Source organism: Eubalaena glacialis, chromosome 8 (assembly GCF_028564815.1).
Source record: "Eubalaena glacialis isolate mEubGla1 chromosome 8, mEubGla1.1.hap2.+ XY, whole genome shotgun sequence".
Classification (NCBI taxonomy): Eukaryota; Metazoa; Chordata; class Mammalia; order Artiodactyla; family Balaenidae; genus Eubalaena; species Eubalaena glacialis.
The window spans coordinates 106399742-106421870 of NC_083723.1; the positions used below are offsets into that span (position 1 = coordinate 106399742).

Below are 22129 nucleotides of genomic sequence, written 5' to 3' on the forward strand. Positions count from 1 at the left end.
TGTCTGTTGGTTGATACTTGCTAGGCTGAATATAATGTGTGTGAAGACTAAAATATAATAAAATATGAATCCTAAAAATAAAATGGTGTATCTTCTCCTTTTGCAATGAAGAACAAAGTCAGATCAATGTAGATGTATGTTTATAGACAAGGAAAGGTTCCCTTTGTTTAAAAAATCCTTTGTTTAAAAATCAGAATATATGTTATGGTCTAATCTTTGTTTAAGAAAAAGCTCTAAAACATGGAAAGAAGTTTGGAAAGATATACTCCAAATGGTTTTCTTTGGGTGGAGGAATTATTGGTGATTAAATAAAACACTTCCTTTTAATCCAAACTTTCTGTAACAAGCAATTTCATTGTCATAATTAGAAAGACATTTTCATTTTGGGAAAAAGCACAGAAACAGGGACATCAATTTGCTACAAATGCAGATGGATCACTTTAGAAACAGTTCAAAATTGAATATTAAAAGGCCTTCTGTTTTGTTTTAGTATAGTGTGAGGACTGGAACAGGCCATATCTACAGGGAGATTCAGCAGATATGGACTAAGTGATTGCAGTGTTTCAGGGTAAACATTATAAAAATAAACAAATGAGCCAACTAATGGAATGTGATAGACAGGATGCCTGAGTAATTACTATAAATGCTGTGCCCCTTTTCTGTCAGAGACCCAGAAAAGACTTTAACCTCTAGGTCTATTAATCTGGCTTCTATCACTGGTCAGAGTTAGTGGCACTTTATGTTCTAAATCATAAAGGCATGATTTGCCCTTGGTATGCTCTAGCAATTTTGTTTTCTTTCCATCAAAGTTATCTCATTGAAAGAATGTAAAATGTATGGATTGGTGATACCACACAGGTGGGTGTCTACAGTCTTGAGAATGTGACATGCAGGTGGGAATTTTACCATGTGGGAATTTACTTGAGTTCTTAGACTGCCAACAGGTCAGCCTCAGCCGTGGTCCCTATAAATAAAGTTCAGGAGTGACACCGAATTCTGGACTCTTGGAAGATCCTTGACTATGCGATTGATCCTGTTTTCTGGTGCCCTTTGGGGGGCATATCTACTGTCAAGAAACATTTGTGGGGTAAGTTATGCTTTCTGATGCCTATTTGAATTTTGCTTACCTGATTCACAGAGTATCTCACTGGATTGTTGCAGAACAATGAGTGTAAGCGTTCAGCATTTTCAGAGTTCTTTTAGATTTGGAGAGAGGGGGTAGTGGAAATAATAGGAATGAGTGATAAAAAAAGAGATGAATGAATTTAAAGGGAAAAAAAAACCAAAAGTGAAAACAGAACACATGCACCCTATTTCTCTCTGTCCTTAATCTTTTTCCCCTCTGATGATCAGAATGTGGGGATGACAGACATCAGTGAAAATAAAGCTGTTTGGTCATTTGTCTCTGTGTCGTCTCAGTAAGTGCTGGGTTACTCTCCCATCCTCCTCCCTACCTTTCTGGACTGCATCCTCCATGTCACCTTAAGTCCTCCCATCTTCAGATCTAGTGTCTAGGCAGTGGGACCTCATGAAGTGGGAGGACCAGAGCTGCAGACTTCCGCCCAAATCCAACTCTCATGGCTTTGTAGGATCCATCTTTGCTCCAAAGTACTTTGGTTTCAAGATTCTATAAAGAGCTTTAGACAGCATTTCTTGAAGAGTGTTCCAGGGAACTAATGAAGTGGCCAAATAAATTTGGCCCAAAAAAGTGAGTGATCAAATAAATTTGGGAATCAGAGGGTTAAACAAACTATAGAATTTCTAGGAACTTTTACTAAATTAGTGTGTATTGTAAATCTATAAGAGGGGATCTAGGTTGCTGCAGCTATCCTTTTTTTTTTTTTGATCCTCAAACTCCTCCCCACCTTTATTTATTTATTTATTTATTTATTTATGCTGAACAACTCAAAGGGCTATTATTCCTTAGAACACACACCAGGAAATGTTAGCCCAATGTATTACTTTTCCCAGTGCCTTTCCATTTTAAAGGAGGATTCCTGGGAGTCTATACGTTAACCAAAAGGAATGAGACTCAAATGGAAGATTTTTCAGACCATCTATGGCCAGTGGATACTTGGAGGCAGAAGAGGCTTGAAGAGCTCACATTCTATCACTTATGTATTCCACTGGAGTTCGCTGGAAATTGGATGATACTTGATTTCAGAGGGTCTGGGTTCTGGTCCCTTATTATGGCTCTTTGTACCAATCCCTTCCCCACTGCATAAATGGGCAGGGCGGTGACTCAGGAAGTCAGCCTACTCAGAGAAAGGGAGAGAGGAAAATCCTCTGTCACCAAGGAAGGGCTATAAGAAATCCAGCTCTACTACTGAACTTTTTTTAAGGATATTTGTTTGCTTGTTTTGCAACTTCTCTTTGCTGCCAAGGAGTCCTTGATATCCTTCATTACTCATTGTGTGTGTGTGTGTGTGTGTGTGTGTAGAGAGAGACACACACACACACACACACACCATGATTTGTCTGGGTTTCAATTGTCCCTAACAATACCCCAAGTTTGGGCCACATGAATGGGGTTTGGAGATGGAACTCTGATACATTTCAGTTAACAACAGAAACACCCTAGGTCTACCAAGATGTAAATTTGATTCCTCTTTTGAGCACTTATAAGCACCAAATTAATTATTCTACCTTTTTAAAACTTATTTCTGAAAAACAGGAACAGACAAGTTTTAAAAGCTGATGCTTTATGAGCAGCAGGTGTTACTTGATAAATAATCATTAGCTAAAGGAAAGGTAACTTTATTGGCAAAGTTCCTGCTAGGATTAGGTACAGCTCTTAATTATTATTTAGATAACATTTCCTTGGGGGAAGTAAAGCCATTCTATCAACTCCTCATTCTGGGGATGTGGGTCAGTATACTATTTATTAATTTCTTGATTGTCAAAGAGATTACTGACTGCTGCATTAACCTCTTATATGCAGAGACTAACAGGAGCAGAAAGCAACAGGAAACAGTGTCTAGGTTTTGTTTTTAAGGTCATGTCTGTGGTTAATATTTTTTAGAGACCAAGTTCTTGAGATCAGACCAAGGAATGAAGAACAAATAAAAACTCTGGTGGAATTGGAGGCTGAAGAACATCTTCAGGTATCTGTCCTGGAGGGGGCTTCTGTTTCCCAGAGTGAATACTCCACAGTTAGACACGATGACTAAGATCTCTTACTTTGGGTTGTATCTTGTCTTCTCTGATGAGAAGTATGGAATGCTAACTCATGGAGCTGGGATCCAGAACACCTGGGCTCTAGTCCCAACTGTGTGACATTGGGCAAGTCATCTACCTTCTGCATCTCAGAGAAGGTAGGTGACTTGCCCAATGTCATACTGACTTCTCTCCCATTCAGTATAATGAGGATAAATATACCATTCTTCTATCTCACAGATGTTTTGTAAGAATGAAAAGAGAAATCAAATGTGAAAGTTATTTTGAAAAATTGAGCACCTTTAATGCATTATTTCCCTCCTAAATAATTTATAGTATTAATATTCTGTTATGAAATGAATTGGGTCACTTGAATGTCAACTGTTAAGAAAAACTGCCATAGTTTTAAATAATCTTTACCTTCTTCCAGTTTTAATATTTAACCATATGGGGGGAAAACCATATAACACATATGCTGATGCTTGGACATTTAAAAACACTTCTTGCAACATCATAGTGATTCCACAACGATTCTAGTCTTGGAGGCTTGAGGTAAAATAGATAACGAATTGATTTCTTGAAATCTATTCACGCTGAGCTGTCCATTTCCCTGGAATGACCCAGTCATTGCTTTGGCCTTTTATCCCTTTCAGCTTGATTTCTGGAAATCACCCACCATCCCAGGAGAGACAATCCATGCCCGAGTTCCCTTTGTCAGCATCCAGGCAGTCGAAGTTTCCTTAAAGTCCGAGGTAATTGCTTATTCCATTGTGATTGAAGATGTTCAAGTAATTATCCCACAGCCCACTCTTCCAGAGGCTTGCTGGTCCATATGAAATGAAGGTCCACCCTCTTTTATCTTTGGGTACCCTCTGCCAGGGAAGGGACCTGTGGGTACCACTAGGGCCTTCCTGAGGTCTGGACTACCCCTGCAGTGGGTAGGAAGGTTCTATCCCTCTTTTTTTTGCATTTGGTACAAGTGGGATATGGTAATAAAAAATGTAATGGAAAGGGCAAAAAAGAGTCTCTGGCATGAAATACAAAGGGCAAACTGAAGAGTGTGAGTCAAAGTAGGCAAATGTAAGTTGTTACTCATTTAGTTTTTAATTGGAGGTTACCTCTGACCCTGGGTTCCCAGAAAGGGAGAATGAGCCATAACACAACCACAGGACTGACTGTCATCCTATATTTGCAGCATCTGTCTGGCCCGAAGTCCCATTAATGCCCCATCCCCTTTCAGGGTGCTGCCAGAATAAGGGAAAGGCATGACACCAAAGCCTGTAGGACAGAAAGAAGAATGCTTGGGACTGGGGACCTGAATGTCACCACTTCCCTCACAACTGTAGATTCAAATGCATTGCTATAAACTAATCATAGGTGTGACTGATTTAGGTTCTCTTGGACAAGGAGAATGAAGAAATGTTACTTAGGGAAGAGAACAGAATGGTAACTTCAACTTTGAGGCTTATCTATACCTTGGAAGAGGTAGGTGTTTCAAAATGAACATCAGAGAAATGGGCCATGCTTTCCTCTGATAACAAGGCCTATACTTCCACTTGGTGATTTAATGGAAATTATTCTCATATTATTTCCTAACTTCTCCAAATTTCCCTAGGATTTCACAGCCAGTATCAGTGTCACTGCCTTAAGTTAGGACCTGAAGCCCACCTGCCCATCCCAGCAGCCACTGCATTATTTAGAAGTGTCCAGGAGTGGCTTAAGTGAGCACAAGACAGCCGCTAATGCTCATACTCTCCCCTCAAGGTCCCCTGGCTGATTTCTGACCTGTGCCACCCACAAGCCATCTGAGAGCTGAGCTTCATGGCTGCCACTGATGATGGAATCAGGGGACACTTGATACCACTGACTTCCAGCCAACGGTGGAGTCTCCCAACCTGCCAAATTCTCCTAGACCTCATGGCAGCAAAGTCTTGTGCAATCTCTCTGCTATCTTTCCTGAGTTTTGTTGGTGTGAAGAATGCCCCCTTCCTTCACCTGGATCGCCTGGACAGTGCTACATCTGCCTCTTTGTGACACATAGCTTTTCTTGGGGGGCACAGGTGTCTGCTTGCACTAACTGATTTGGGAGGGTGGGGGAGGGGATGAGGAGATGGGGTTTGGGGGTTAAGGGGAGAGGTGGAGGAGCAGGAAAGAGCCAGAGAGGAGATTATCTGGTAGGTGCTGATTCCCTAAATCAGCAATTCTAAAATGCAGAGAACTTAGAAAACAATTTCCCCCCTGCATTTATTTGGTGGCAAACCCTGACCCGACCTAAACTCATTTAGGGGCAAAATCTGACCTGAACTGACTTGCTATTCACTTATTTTACTGCCAGAAATATTAATGTGCTTGAGTATGGAGCACTGCCACATGTGTAAAATGTATCTTTCTAACTTTTTTAAATTGCACACACAGACACACACAAATCTTAATTTGAAATATGTATGGCCCCTAAAGGGTTTCAGAGTAGGGACTGTGGACCAGTTCAGAGAGTGAGTGAGAAAAGGGAGTGGCCGAAACAGGATGCGCTCCCTCCTTTGCCTGGCCTCACAAATTGCTGTCCTACGGAGACCAAATGCTGGCAACAGCTGGAGGAGCCGTTTTCATGCCGATCACTCTCAGACACGCCCAGACATGTCTCAATCCCAGTCATGGACACAGTTTGGGTGCCCCAGCTGTACAGGATTGCAATCAGCCCTGCAAATAGGAGCCGAAGTGGCTTGTGGCAGAAGTGCCTCTGAGGCAGGCACCCCGATGCCCTGGTCTGAACCAGCCCGGCTGCGTTTTGCAGCGCCTGCTTCTAAATCCACCTTTTTTTTTTTTTTTTGGTGCCACTACCATTTGTTTTCCTCTGCTAGTGAGGGGAAGATGCTTTCTGGCTGGGGAAGTTCCACCTCACAGCTGGCTTGAGGCAAGCCACAGGCAAACCAGAGCAGTGCCATTTTGTTTGAAGCACAAAACTGGAAAGAGCCGGCTCCGCTACCACAAAATGGCTTCCCTTTTCCCAGCCCCTGCGGATGCCCAGTGACTCATCATCTCTTAGCTTTGATTCCAGCGTCCCCAGTCCCACAGCATCTGCCGCGTGGTCCTCTCCATTCCCTGAGGGAATGGAAATGGAAGAGAGAGAAAAGTCACTGATGGATGCACCAGATTATTCATTTGCAAATGTCTATTTCTTCATCTTAAACATTTCAGATTTCCTGAGAAATGGATAACCTCGTTGCTGAGCACCCTGGTCTAGTGAGCAAAGTGAACATTGGCTATTCTTTCAAAAACCGGCCCATGAACGTGCTCAAGGTACACAGGTGCAGTGGTGATTTTTCCTCTCGATGCTTCTAGAATCCCGCTCTTCCCAGGCGGGCCGTCAGTCCAGGCTCTGCCTGCAGAGCTGTTCCTTTTTTTCCCCTCTCCTCCTAACCAGTCCTTGCTGGTTTTGACTATCCACCTCCCTGCTTCCCCCACCCCCCTTTCTTTTTCTTTTTATTGCGCGAGCTGACGCAGGTCTGCAGGAGTGAATTAATGTTCTCCTCTTGACAGATTTGCTCTCAGGGAAACAGGCGTATGCACCAATAGCAACAGAGGAAGGGGGAGGTGGTGCGGGCCCCTGGGTGAGCGGGGAAGGGGGAAGTATTCTGTAATTAATCAAGGTAGCCGTGCTGTGCCTTGTTTTTCTTTTACTCGTTTCTTTCGTTTTTGTTTTTTTCTTTTTAAACCGAGAGTTTTAAAAAAAAGAAAAAGAAATAAAAGTTCCAGGTACTTGCTGAAGCCGCATTTAAAACCAAAAGAGTTCTTGCCTTGTGCAGAATGATTGGCAACCAAACGGCAAAGGCAAATGCCCAGAAACGCAGGCATTTTTTAGTTGCTAGCCGAAAAAAGGTTGTGGTTTTACTTCAACCTGTACGCGCTGACAACAGTTAGTGCTGATAATTTCAAGCTTTTTCACCTTGCCTTGCAAAAGAGTGAAAAGTATTTCCCCAGATTTCCTAGAAAGAGTTTGTTAAGGGGGAAAAAAAAAGATAATGTCACAACTCCCTGCTAAATTTGGAAACGTTATGGCTGAGAACCAACGGACTCACTGGGACAGATCGATTTCCCCAGAGCGGTTCTCCCAAAGCAGGCCTGGGAGGAGTGGTTTGCCTACTTTATGACACCGTGGCACATTTGCTCATATTTACTACCTTCTTTTCTTTTGATTTCCTTTTCCCTGTTTCTCCTACAGTTGGGTCAGGAAACCCCAGATTCTCTTCCCCCTTGGATTTTCCTGGCCTTTCCTTCTCCCGGGTGTTTCGGTGGTTCGTGGTTGAGAATGTTATTTGTTTTCCAAAGTTCCCTATTTGAGCTCTTTGGAGGAAAAAGCATGAAACACTTTAAAGTAAAACTCTCAAAACGCTTGAAAAGTAATTTTTAGCAGGGATTTACATTTCTCATTTACCTTATCTGTGATGTTTAGAATGCTGCAGGAAGATAGGAATTGATGGTGCAAAAATAATCTTTTCCTCCCCATTTACTGATTCAATTGGCAAAGCCACTGTTCCAAATAAAACTGAGTCCTTTAGATCATAAAATTTAAACTCTGGAAAGGACTTCCAGAGCCTACCATCCTGTTTTTAGGAAGGACTCAAAAGGTTATCACCAGCATTTTTATTACAAAAATAACACAATCATTGCAAAAAATGGAGAACAGAGAAGCAAACAAAAAATGAAAAACATCCCTATTTCGCTAATTCCACAACTATGGGATTGATAGCTATTAACATTTTGTTGTACATCTTTCTATGTTTTCTTCTCTTTTCTTTACCTCCTCCCTTTTTCTCCTATGTTTGTGTAGGTACATATATATACATACACATGAGCTAGCCTTTTAAGAAATAAAAATGGTATACTATTTGGCAATCTATTTTTTAAAATTTATGGCATATGATGAACATATTTTCATGTCATCAAATTATCTGCAATGATTTTTTACAAACATCAAATGATGCCCCTCTTGTTAGCCTGTATTTAAGTTTACATTAAAGGAAAGGGACAAAAAAAACCCCACGTTAAATGAAAAGTTAATTGACAGCATCACTGTCTACACCTCCTCCTTCTCAACCACATCAAGTACAGAAAGAGGAACAGACAAGGGGTCTGTGGTGGTGGAGCCATTCACACTTCCATGCTTGTTTTGCAGTTCAGCACGGGAGGAGACAAGCTGGCTATCTGGCTAGAGGCTGGGATCCATGCCAGTGAGTGAGTTACACAAGCTACTGCGCTGTGAACTGCAAATAAGGTCATTTTGCCCAAAATTCCCCATTTATTTTGTCTTTCTGGGGTCAGGCCCCACCTAACCTCACAGCAATCCCTGTGGTCCTATGGCTGACGCTCTCATCCCAATCCCTTCTCTTGTCACACAGTCAGGAAACAGACCCATTCAAACCTAATTTGGTATTGCCCCACCCAGCACCCTGGCATGTACCTCCGTACTCCCCCAACCTGCTGGCCACTGCGTGCTCTGTTAAAAGATAGTGAGAGCTACGGGCTTCCTTGGTGGCGCAGTGGTTAAGAATCCACCTGCTAGTTCAGGGACACGGGTTCAATCCCTGGTCTGGGAAGATCCCACATGCCGTGGAGCAACTAAGCCCGTGCGCCACAACTACTGAGCGTGTGCTCTAGAGCCTGCGAGGCACAACTACTGAGCCTGCGTGCCACAACTGCTGAAGCCCACGTGTCTAGAGCCCGTGCTCTGCAACAAGAGAAGCCACTGCAATAAGAAGCCCGTGCACCGCAACGAAGAGTAGCCCCTGCTTGCCGCAACTAGAGAAAGCCCATGCGCAGCAACAAAGACTTAATGCAGGCAAAAATAATAAATGAAATAAATTAAAAAAAAAAAAAGATAGTGAGAGCTAAAAGAGATTAGGAGGGTGGCAAGTAAGGACACCAAGAGTCAGATTTCAGCATAAGAACAGACTAGAGAACATTGCTTTGCTGCCTGGAGCTCCTAGGGCTGTGGTACGATGTACTAGAGATCTATAAAATCACAAAAGGACCTCAGATAGAGAATATAAACAGGTGCTAGAAGAGTTTACTTTGACCTACAGATACAAAGTGGAACTCGTTGAGGGTTTTTGGGTTGTTCTGAAAAATTTCCAAATCTGACTTAAAGTTAGGGTGTAGCGATATCTCTCTTCCACATGTTCATTGGAATTAGAGTCAGGACACCGTGCTGGCTGTGACCTAGTCTGGTATTTCTTAAGTAATTCAAAAATGATATGCTATAAATCAGAATGTTAATTCATGAGCAAAGGAAACCAATCCACATCAGATCATTCAAGCATGTGCAACCACGTGCATACCGGCTGATACATTTTTCCCTTCAATTAAAATGCAGTTACCTTTAGGGTATTATGAAATGGATATTTAACAGTTGAATAATAATGCCTTAGGATGGCTGAGCACAGGAAATGAATAAATTTTAATCCAGCAGAAACTTCAACTCTACTGCAATTGATCACAAGTAGAAATGTAATTCCCCAAATGGAATTTAACTGGTTCTCTGGGTCTTTAGAGAAGTCTCTGCATAATTAAGTAATCTGATGTTGGTCGTGAGTACTTCTGAGAAGGTATAGCCTGCGTGGTGATTAAGGAAACTGAAAAGATTTCTTTGGTTCATAGGTCCCTCTGAGCCACAAACACAGTTGCCCACCATTGCAAAATGCCTCACTAAAAAAAAAAAAAAAAAAAAAATTAATTGGAAGAATTCTGCTTTTGAGAGAGAATGGATAAGTGATACCTGATTTTTATTTAATATAAGTAAATTATTCTGATTGGAAATAAAAGTATCGACACTGGCGTATTAAACACGTTAATAGGAGATTGGGCTGTAGTCCTGGAAGACTCTCACTGACCAGCAGTGATAGTTCATGTTTGGAAAAAACACATTGCCTTAATATTCTCTCCTCTGTTCCCTGGTGAAAGGGGAGTATGCGATTGACATATATGTTGTTGTCTCTGCTCAGATTGCCTCTGATTATGGAAATGACCCATCCATCACTTTGATTGGATACGATGGATATCTTCCTGCTGCTCTGATGGCTATGTGTTCTCTCAAACCAAAGGAAGCCTGGACTTTTTCTCTTTAACAAGAATTTAAGGAGATGTGTAGGAACTTCAAAACAAAACAAAAGTGATTTTTCTGTTCTTGATTTACCCTAAACGGAATGCCTCATCTCTCAGTAGTGGCCCTGAATTGAGGCATATAGTGATGTTTACAATCATTTCATTTTCCAACACACGATATCTTTCCATATTGCCTTGGTCAGAGCTCATTTCAGCTGTTAGGCTGGGCTATTAGAGTTCAGTGTTCACCGTGAGTCACCTAGGAGATTTGTTCCAATTATCCCTGCGTTTTGATGGTAGGATTGATAGAAAAGAGGAGGCGGATGTTACCTGCTGACAATTAGATTGCTGTAGGATTTAGGTAGGCAGTACAATGCATCTGCCATTTTACTTACAATCTGTAGAAGAAATCCTCTGTTATATCACAAAAACGAGTTATGCAGTTTTTTTTTTCTTTAAAAATCTCATTACAGAACACCATTATGGCAACTGTGACCCCACATATATTCAAAATGAATCAGAGCTTCAAGTTTATTTTTGGAGAGAGCAGACTACGATAGCATTTTTCAACGTGTGTTCAGAAGGAACTTGTAGAAATAGTAGTACTCGTCTCATGAGATACCCTATGAATAAAGGGTTCCACAGTCAAGTTTGGGAAATACCGCCCACTGTATCCCTCTCTTGGAGCTTCATAAAGAACATTAAAGCATTAAAAAAAAACCTTTAGAAGTTCTGAAGTAAATTAGCCAATTTAACCTTGTATTTTCCCAAAATGTTCTATCACAGAACCCTCGGGCTCTCCCTACTATTTTTTTGTTTTTTAATTTTTGTTTTTTGTTGTTATTGTATTGTTGACGTTTGAGGGGACTGTGGTTCTACGGAACATGGTTTGGCAGGTATTCATTGGAGGAGATGGGGGCTTATTTACTTCTCGCCTCGGTGAGACGGCCGAGAAGCTCCAAGCAGAACCCTGTGTGAGGACTACTGGTCAAGTCTGTGGGCAAGGAAAATGAGTGCAATTCCAAAAGGGCCTTCCCGTGAGGGATTGAGAGAAATTAACAGAATTCTAAAGGAAACTTCTCATTGGACTGAATGACCGTCTTTTTTTTTTCTGTATTTTCTTTCCGTTGGATTTTAAAGAATCGTATGTGGCAGAAGACCTGGTTCAAGGTATCTGGAAGCCTCAGTGTTGGTGTTGATCCTAACCGGAACTGGGATGTGGGTTTTGGAGGTGAGCACGGGGACTTTCCCCCAGGGATAGTCAGATGTTGTCTGGCCAGATAGCTATTTGCATGGCTCTGCAGTGCTGTCAGCCTGCTAAGCCCATTCAGGATTGAAGCTATTTAAAAACCTATTTGAAAAACACTTCACTAAATTCCCTTCACAGGCACACAGTGCTGTCACTGAGCTCTGAGGAGCATTTAATATATTTGGTCTCACATCTTGGTTTTCCCATAAGCTGTATCCTGGCTCAGCTTCTGAGCTTCCAGAGCAAGACTTTGTGTGGTGGCGGGAAGCCTCAGGAAGCCCTGAACCAACCACTAGAGGGGGTTGGGATCTAGTCACAGGAGAAGCATTACATCATCTATGGATGCTTCGAGAAAAAAAACCAAAATGAAGTACGAATAAGATTAAGAAATTGATTTTCAAAATAGATTCAAAGAGAAAATACTTGCTTCCTTTTCTGCCTTTGTTGACTTACAGCTCTAATTTTTCGGGGTCCAGTGCCAGGCTGGTTGGGGGGCTCCTTTTTGCTTTCAGGCACCAGTTAAAACCCCTTATGTTTCTCTAATCACAGAGTTAAAATGTGTTTGGTTTTTCCTCATTAGGTATGATAGCAGTAACGTTAGAAACTGTCTTTTCCACTGTAGTGTTCCTAACACCTAGCATAGTGTCTGGCACATAGAAGGCAATCACTAAAGACTTGAAAGACAGATGAATTAATGAGAATCATTGAACCAAGAAAGGATACACTGACAGGATATGGATGAGTGGCAACTTCATTCATTGCTTTTACAAATTCTTTTGTGTGTGTGTGTAGGAAAGAAAAAAATCAAAGCATCAGATCCAAAATACTGAACAATGTCCAGCAATTCAAAGTCAAAAGTTTTCCTGGGATGTTGTTCTTATTAAATAATCTCCAAATGAGGTGATAGGTTGTATATATACTTTGTCCATATCATTTAGAGACTCTGGGGTGTCCCAGCCTCTACCTGTCCCCTCAGAGTTTCTCTAGCATTCAGAGCCCTGGCCAGGCCACAGTGGGCTCACTTCAGTGGTCATGAGTAACTCCAGTAGCTGATAAAATGAGGCCAAAGGTAGCCTTTTTGTCAAAAGTAATTGTGACTTCCTCACCACAGAAAGGGTATCAGAGGTTCCTTGCATTTGTGGCTTTGTGACTTAGAAGTACAGACGCATAGAATCTTCTACTCTTGGGCTCTAAGAATTGGAAGAAATCCCAGAAAATGAGCTTGCTCAACTCCCACCCAATGCAGGAATTCCATCTATAATATTAAATCTAGCTTTTCTTCCAACAACTCCCACAGAGAGGAGATGATTTAATTTGATAGTTCTTTCTGCCATATAGAGGAGCCATGTTTTTAAAGAAGAGAGATGTGTCCAGAATCTCTTGAGTTAGGTCTCCTGACTGGGTCTTTAGGTAGTAATTCAATCTAATACAATGACAATCTTGCTCTGATTTCCAGAGGAGGAACTGAAGTGATGCATGGTAACTGCCTCCATACACTGTCTCCTTAAAGCTCACTGTTCTCACTTGGCTTCTTCTGCATCCCATCACAACCTGGAACCAGCAACAACCCTTGCTCTGACTCATACCATGGACCCAGTGCCAACTCTGAAGTTGAAGTGAAATCCACAGTGGACTTTATCAAGAGTCCTGGCAAAGTCACGGCCTTCATTACCTTCCACAGCTATTCCCAGCTGCTGATGTTCCCCTATGGGTATACATGTGCCGAGTCACATAAATTTGATGAGCTGGTAAGTCTCTGAAACTTCATTTCAGCTTGGACACAAACATCCATGGTGTGGACAAATAAGTTTCAGTCATAAAGATAGGTATTGAGATGGGGGTATACTAGTGACAGGTTACAAAGATGAATGAGACATAATATGTCCAACCACTGAGAAGATTGTGACACAGGCAAAGGTTTGAAAGACTTGCCTAAATTAAATTTCCTTGGGAAATAGAATTCATGAAATTATTGTTGCCTTAATCTAGATGAGCAGGAGCCTGATTTGACTATAAATTCCCAGGATGTGTTTTCTGTTGCTTAGGAAATAATCACTTGGATTTGGACCTGAAGCTCTTGGATTTGTAGTCAGTTGCTCTATGCTAAGCAGTGCTGCCTCCAGCTCTTTGCCTTATACCTTCCTGGTGTCTTTGGCACTGTGATCCGTCATCATGCTGCACTGGTGTATGCTGGGCATAAAACACTTCCCTAAGGTATCACTTGATACCCTCCATCGTCTTTCCTGTTTCAGGAATGAGCAAACTGGTGGCAGCCTTAAGTCAGATGGTGACATCTCAGGGGGCTGCTTATAATTGAGCAGGTGCTACCCCAGCTGAAGAGAATGTGCAAATATTTCCAATATGGCTTTTAGGCTTGGTTTTTGAAACCCATATATTAGAGATAAGTCCTGAGATGGGACCTTTTGGTCAGTTTACTTTCAAGTAGATTGTTGTCAGCAGCTAGCAGAAATGGAATAGATTATTCAAATTCAGGTGTATCTTTCATCTCATCAGTTGCATTTTAGCCCCTGTAAGGCAGTTTTCAGGGTTTTGATGGTGAATATTATCACTAAAGGTTGAATCAAGGGAGAAAGAATGTCAGGGTTGAATGTCAAAGGTACTTTTAGTAGCTCTTATCTAATGTAAGATAACCTTACATTACCTAAACCTGGTGCTTAAATCTCTACCATATAGTCATCCAGCCTATGATTGGATAGCTCCCTGCCTCCAAGGGAGCCTTTTCCATGTTGGGGCAGATTTGATTGTTTGCGCTCAAGCCTTCTGCTTATGGTTTTCACATACCAGCCCTGGTTTATCGTCTTGCTCCAGAGAGCAAGTTTATTTCCCTTTGAGAGACAAATTCATTAATTACTTGAAGATTAGTAACCTGCTTCTCCTAGGTTTTTCCTTGCTAAGTACCCCCGTCCCTTCAAGCACTCAGAATATGTTCCCAACTTCCCTCACCCTTCTGGTTGCTATTTTACGAATATGCTTTGATTTGTCTGTGTTCTTCAAGGGCAGCTCCCAGAAGTGAATGTAAAACTCGCGTTGTGGGGTTAACAAGCATAGCGTAGAGCATGACCATAACTGCCCTCATCCAGCTTATGCAGTTGAGGGTCACATTAGTTTTTTGGCAGTGGCGTCGTGCCGTTGACTCATGCTGGGCTCATTGACAGCCGAAACCCCCAGGCTCTCTGAGTATTCTGCTGAGCCAGGTTTCCCCCATCTGGTAATTGTACAGTCGTTTTCCTGGACCCAAGTTCAAGACCTTACATTTATCCCTAGCAAGGACAGTAAAGCCTCAATCAGTCAAAATTGGAACCCTCAAATAATGGAAAATACTTTGCTGAGCTCTACTTCTTGGAAAAAGAGACAATCATAGGGAAATAAGCCAATGTAGGGATCTAGTTTAAAAAAAAAACCAACTTCCTGGATACATCCTTGAGTCAGTACACATTCTCTTTAGCCCCTTACTCCCACCCTATTTCCATCCACACTCCTGAACAAGGAGAGCTGGTGGCAAAATAATGACCCTGGTGTACTTATTGCAAAAACCTGAAAGATCAAATAAACAACAAGGGTCTGCTGTATTTTCAGAGCCAACAGAAGCGAACTTGTGCTTACTTCCCAGTGAAAATGGTTGAAACAAAAAGGGTGTTGTGCTTAATTAACCAGAGTCCAGTTCATCAGACTGTCCCATTCTACATTCTGCAACTGGGCATCTGTTCTTCCAAGAGACAAGCACTATCTATCCACCTTTCCTTGGTTCTCTCACTCCAGAATGAAGTGGCCCAAAAGGCTGCCCAATCTCTGACAAGCCTGCACGGCACCAAGTACAAAGTGGGACCTATCTGCTCAGTCATCTGTAAGTATCTAACGTGTTTTTACAAATGACCCACTAAGGTAGCAGGCACCATGTGATTTGGGGTCAAAGCCTTTAAATGCTCTGACATGAAATGGGTAGGCCTTAAAAATGCAGGGAACCCAAACTTACACAGTTTTCTTCGGCGAGGCTAGATCTCCTCCATGAGATACTTACTATGTGGTATTTAGAGCAAAGAACTTCCTAAATATTTGAGTTGTGTGTTCTCTGCTCTGCTTGTCCTGATCCTTAACGGCTCACTCTCATTATGTGGAATTTCTTTGCCTGAAAATGGGCATTTATCAAGACTCTGACCTAAGTTATCACTTTTATTAATTACCCATTTCTTGGCTAAGAGAGGCTCACACCCTAAGTAAACCCATGGACTGTATGCGGGGACAGAATGGGTGCAACTCTTAAGAGGACCCAGAGGTTTCAGTGGATAGACTCTGTTGCAGCCATTTGTCCATGCAGAGTTTGGGGAAACAAAGAGGAAGACAAGTCAGGAGTAACAGCAATGGCAGGTATAAAGCTTGGGAGCCTGCTGTCAGACTTCCCGATGCTCCTCTCTCCCATAGTAAATCGAGATAAGAACAAGAAATGACTGCAGCACTGTTGGAGATCCTAATGCACCCACATGCAGATTATTAGTCCTCCAAAGGAATCCCCTCACTTTGTTATGGACAAAGCCAGAAACTCAGGACCCCACAGTTGAATGCCCAGGAGCTCCCTAGTGCTCCCATGCCCATGGATCCTTTGGAAACAAATGACTTTTGTAGGCACCCACTGTGCCTAAAAACACACTTTTATTGAGCATATACTATGTGCTAATCATTGTATATGATTATATACCTGTCTCCAAGTACTGGAGACATAATGAACCCACAGAGAACTCACTGTTTAATATGGGAGATGAATGGGAAGACAAACTTTAGTATGATATGTGCAATAGTAGGCTATACATGGTACAAAAGTATTAGAAAGTTGGAGGGATTTGATTTCATCTAGGAAGAGGGCAGGATTTTGAAGGCTAGAGAAGGGGAAGAGGAATGGGACATTCTGGCTCATTAGCACATGCAAAGGCACAGACATGTGAAACTGCATGATGGGCTCTGTGAACTACAAGAAGGAATGAAAGTGGTAACAAGAGTTCCACTTGTTCAGGTTTTTGTGTGCCATATTAAAGAATTTAGGTTTTAACCCAAAGGATTCTGGAAGCCATTGGAGAGTTATCAGCAGGGCAGCGAGCGCACTGAGGCATTTTGTTTTAGATAAAACACATTAGCAGCAACATGGAGGATGTGGTGATGATGGACTAGAAGTAGGAACATCCCACAAGAAGAGCAGGAAGAGTTCAGAGGAGAGATGATGGCTCACACTACAGCAGTGCCAGTGAGGATGGAGGGGAGACATTTACAAGGTAAAATCAAAAGTTTTTTGTCATTTATCAGAAGTGGAGAGTTTCTCACTGATGGTCATTGAATGGTGCCATTAACTGAGGGAGACATCCAGGAAGGTGAAGGAGGGGTGGGGTTGGAAAGATGAGTTCAGCTCTGGACATACTGAGGTTGAGATAATTGTGTTTTCAAGTGGAGATGTCCTGTAGGCTTTGGGCTGTATGTCCCTGGGATTCTGCAGAGAGAGAGATTTAAGGGTAGTTGACACAGGGAAGGTGGTTGGAACAGGAGAGCAAGGAGGTCATTTGAAGTGGGAAAAGCCCTGGGCAGAGGAGGGGAGCAAGATGTTAGGCAGCAGAAGTGGTTAGCAATGATGGAGGGCATGGCAGCAGGGCTGGGCAGAGAGGCCGAAAACCTTGCGTTTCAGAAACCAGGGAAGGAGCAATTGTTGGGAAGGAGGCAGTGGTTAACAATGACAAAAAGGTCACAAAAAGGTCAAATGTGAAAAGGACAGAACATTTACCATTGGGTTTTCATTACTAGCTTATGGTGACCGTAACCAGAGCAGTTTCAGAAGAGTGAGGGTAACTGGAGGAGTACATGGGATGGGAGAAGGGGAGGCCGAGTGAGTGGACTACTCTTCAGAGGAGCATGGATGAGAAGGGAAGGAGAGAGAGGAATGGAGGGTTTTGTTTTTGAGATAAGAGATTTGTTTGTTGATTGTGGGAAAAGGAACAATAGAGAGGGAGAGGTGGAAGATATAGGAGAGAGAAGAAATGACCAAGGCAGTGCTGTTCCAAAGAGGGGGAGAAGAGGGGCCAGAAAGGGATAAGCAGAGGTGGGCAGATCAGGCTTGAACAAGAGGAGAGTGTGCCGACATGCTGGGGACACTGACATAGCTCTATCTGTAAGAGGGTGATGGTGGGAATCTGAGGGAGAGCACACTTGTTGGTCATGGTTTTCTTTTCTTTTCTTTTTTTTAAAGCATACTTGATTTTTTAAAAAAATTTATTTTATTTTTGGCTGCGTTGGGTCTTCGTTGCTGCACGTGGGCTTTCTCTAGTTGCAGTGAGCGGGGGCTACTCTTCCTTGCAGTGCGCGGGCTTCTCATTGCGGAGGCTTCTCTTGTTGTGGAGCACAGGCTCTAGGGTGTGCAGGCTTCAGTAGTTGTGGCACGTGGGCTCAGTAGTTGTGGTGCATGGGCTTAGTTGCTCCACGGCATGTGGGATCTTCCCGGACCAGGGATAAAACCTGCGTCCCCTGCGTTGGCAGGCGGATTCCTAACCACTGTGCCACCAGGGAAGTCCCAGTCATGGTTTTCTTAATGGGGGTCTTGTAGAGCAGAGGAGTAATAGTTTACTCACCATATCTAGAACACTTAATGGAAATCCCAAGACTACTGATTTGGTAATATTTCAGATCATGAAAGTTTCTTTTTCTTTTTTTTTCCAGATTATGGTTTTCTTTCTTTCTCTCTCTCTTTCTTTTTTGCTATTATGATGTATTTTTAAAACTTCATAGAAAAAAGAGTCTAATAATGATCATACTTTATTATCAGTTTCAATTTCATTAATGTTTTGTCATTGAACACAAATATATTTATCTAGTTGTAATCAATGTCTGTGTTCAGCTTTTTTTCATTTAACATCATTTCCCATATAGTTCTTTAAAAAATTTATTTTATTGAAGTATAATTGATTTACGATGTTGTATTAACTTCTACTGTATAACAAAGTGATTCAGTTATACATATATATATTCTTTTTCATATTCTTTTCCATTATGGTTTATCACAGGATATTGAATATAGTTCCCTGTGCTATACAGTAGTACCTTGTTGTTTATCCATTCTCTATATAATAGTTTGCATCTGCTGATCCCAAACTCCCAATCCATCCCTCTCCCATCCCCCTTGGCAACCACAAGTCTGTTCTCTATGTCTGTGAGTGTGTTTCTGTTTCATAGATAAGTTCATTTGTGTCATATTTTAGATTCCACATATAAATGCTATCATATGGTATATCTTTCTCTTTCTGACTTCATTTGGTATGATAATCTCTAGGTCCATCCATGTTGCTGCAAATTGCATTATTTCATTCTTTTTTATGGCTGAGTAGTATTCCACTGTACATTTCCTACATAGTTTTATGTTATTTCCACTCTAGGTATTTGTTGTTCAATTATGCTGCCATATCCCAGTTATTGGGCCTTTGGATTGTTTCAACTTTTTGCTAAATAGTGCTACTATGAACATATTGGCACAAACTTCTTTTTCTTTTAGGCGATTCCCAAGTCAAATGTAATGAACAGCTTTGGAGCTCTATCTACATATTTTTTAGGCTATTCTCTAGGAAGACTGATCTTCTTACAGTTGCCCAGACCTTTTTAACTGTGTTCCATGTGGGATTGTCCTACCCTTTGGTGGGGGAACCTCCAGGGAGCAGGGCCCCCTGAGTGGTGGCAGTGGGGTAGAAGGCCATTATGGCCACTTGAGGCTGAGGAATGCATATTTTCTCTGGTTGGCCACCTCTGAGTGGAGGCTGGAGTTCAGAATGTCAGCAGAATGGCATCATTTGCCCCTGAGACACATACATGGGGTCTCAGCCATTTTATTACAAGGAATCTAGTTTTCCGCCTTCCTTTTCTGAGGTATTTACAAGTACTGTAGACCTTGAAAGGCCTACATTTAGTATGTTTTTTTTGGTAAAGTCACAGATGTTGAAGATACTTCCAATAAGCAAATGTCAGACAAGTATAGGGTTTGCTGTCTGATCTTTTGTAATGTGACCATTAATGGTTAATCAAGTTCTTGCTGCATCTCTGTCCAGAGCTGACTCTGTTATCCTTGATTCTGGCCTCATTCCAGCTTGGACAAGCACTGCCTCTAAGAACTAGTCCCAATTAAGTACTTTTTGCCTCTTGCCCCCGATTGGTATGCAGCTCTGGGCTGAATACCTGCTTCGCTCCACCCAAGACATGGCTGGACGTCTGTGGTGGGTGAGACATTTTCTGGGCAGTTTCTCATCTGGAAAGGGCTATAAGGAGCTGCATCACAACAGGTGTTTGGTCCAGAAGTTGTTACTTGAGTCTTTCTCAGGGGGAAATAAAACACAGAACTTGGGGAGAGAGGTCTGGGTTTGAGTTATAGTTCCATCACTTTGGAACCGAGTAACCTTGGGTAGGTCACTCAAGCCTGGTCACTCAAACCAGGTTCCCTTGGTTTTTTCATCTATGAAATGGGTTGTCGAGAAGCTCTAAAGATAGAATGTAGAATAAAAGAGTTCACTAACTTGAAGGCACTATATAAATGTTGCTTGTTCGTTTCCTGGTGAACTACTCTCCTCCAGATACCTCTGATCCTTAATGTGGTCCAACTTTTCTGATGGGATCTTAGTCATTTATGGATAATGATGATTATAATCACAACTGACATTTACTGAATGCCTATTCTACATACATTATCCCATCTCCTTCACTTAATCTCTCTGAGATTTCCTCATCTGTAAAATGGGACTAATACTAATATCTACTTGTGACACAGGTGAGGATTAAATAAACCAATTTAGCATAATGTCTAACACATTTAATAAACACTCAACGATTGATCGAATCATAAACATTATATTATCCCATTTAATTCTCACTGCCCTGTGAAGTAAGTAGTAGTATTATCCTTATTTGACAGAAGAAGCATTTGGGACTCAGATAAGTGACTGTCTTAGGTCACCCAGCTAATGATTTGCAGAATCAGGATTCAATCTGAAGCCAGTCCACTGTGGACCTCTTAGTGGGATCATCTGTGTCATGTGACCACACCAAAGGTATAAGTTAGTAATTTTGGTACCCAGGAAAATTCAGTTCAAGTCAGCAGCCATTTGGTGTTTGTTATTTACCAGGTGCTACCACGGCTGCTGTGGGTGAAGGCAAAGACACAAGACACAAGAGTTCATAGTGTTAATTCCCAATATTAACCACTAGTCCTACTTTTCCCTGGTATAACCTCCCTGGTCTTCCCCTTTGCTTGGCCCCGGTCTTAGGGATTAGGTGACTCCATTTGACCTCTACCTGCCCTCCCTCGGACGGGCCTCAGACCCGACCTATTGCTTAGCTCTTCTGAGTCATGGTTGCCAGAAGTCTTTGTAGGCTAATGCTACCTTCCTTTATCATTTGTCACATCAGTGGCCACATATTACACAGGTGCACATTGTTGGTTTTACTCACACATATAGGTGCTGGGCATGTTATTTGTTATCAGAACAAAGCCTGTTCCATCCTTATGCTGAAAGTCCCCTGAGGGCAGGGACCAAATCTCTTCCTCTATTTGTAATCCCTTCTCTCCCACCAGAGGAAACAATGTTTACACCTAGCACCCAACTGAAGAAGGAAGTGGTGTAGCCGCCCTAAGCTGTAGAAGATGCCAGTAGGAGAGCAGGCAGGATTCCAAATGGGTGGGTGAAGCCAGAGGCTCCTAAGAACACCAAAGGAAGGCTAAGTATAGTGTCCATTTGAGTAACACCTTTTGCTTTTCAAATTAATCTTGTATTTTTTCATAAGCATGGCCCTCTACTAAGCTATCCCTGTTCTCAAGGTCCATGCACATAGGGGCCTGACTTATTTTTGATAGTGGTGGAACTTAATATAGAGGTTACATAGCTGTGAGAGGCCAGTGGGAATAGCGTAACCAGACTTTATTCTCATTTGCCCTTCAGACCAAGCCAGTGGAGCAAGCAATGACTGGTCCTATGACTCTGGAATCAAATACTCATTTGAATTTGAACTGGGAGACACAGATTGATATGACTTCCTCCTGCTGGCCAATCAGATCTTACCCACAGTGAAAGAGACCTGGTTTGGCTTGAAGACAGTCATGGAGCATGTGCGAGACCACCCCTATTAAGGCTCTTGGGAATAAACACCATTAAAAGCTCTTTGGTTTGAAGCAAAGTTGTGTTGTGATTATTTATTATTTTTTTTAAAATAAATTTATTTATTTATTATTTATTTATTTATTTTGGCTGCATTGGGTCTTCGGTGCTGTGCGCAGGCTTTCTCTAGCTGCAGTGAGTGGGGGCTGCTCTTTGTTGTGGTGCGCGGGCTTCTCATTGCAGTGGCTTCTCTTGTTGCGGAGCACGGGCTCTAGGCTCACGGGCTTCAGTAGTTGTGGCACGCGGGCTCAGTAGTTGTGGCTCGCAGGCTCTAGAGCACAGGCTCAGTAGTTGTGTCACATGGGCTTAGTTGCTCCGCGGCATGTGGGATCTTCCCAGACTAGGGCTCAAACCTGTGTCCCCTGCATTGGCAGGCGGCTTCGTAACCACTGCACCACCAGGGAAGCCCCTGCGTTGTGATTATTCCTTTTTCTTTTCTTTT

General features: G+C 42.2%; 1 protein-coding gene across 1 annotated transcript; it reads left to right on the forward strand.

The window, feature by feature from the left end:
- Positions 1-1021: 1021 nt before the first annotated feature.
- On the forward strand, positions 1022-21659 carry CPA2 (carboxypeptidase A2). Its single transcript, XM_061198720.1, is given in 16 exon segments — positions 1022-1054; positions 1056-1087; positions 3023-3104; positions 3810-3944; positions 4549-4585; positions 4588-4625; positions 4627-4641; positions 6352-6453; positions 8330-8428; positions 10155-10192; positions 10194-10220; positions 10222-10248; positions 11391-11486; positions 13053-13251; positions 15284-15368; positions 21472-21659. Coding segments are annotated over 16 exon segments (1233 nt in total).
- The last annotated feature ends 470 nt before the right edge of the window (positions 21660-22129 follow it).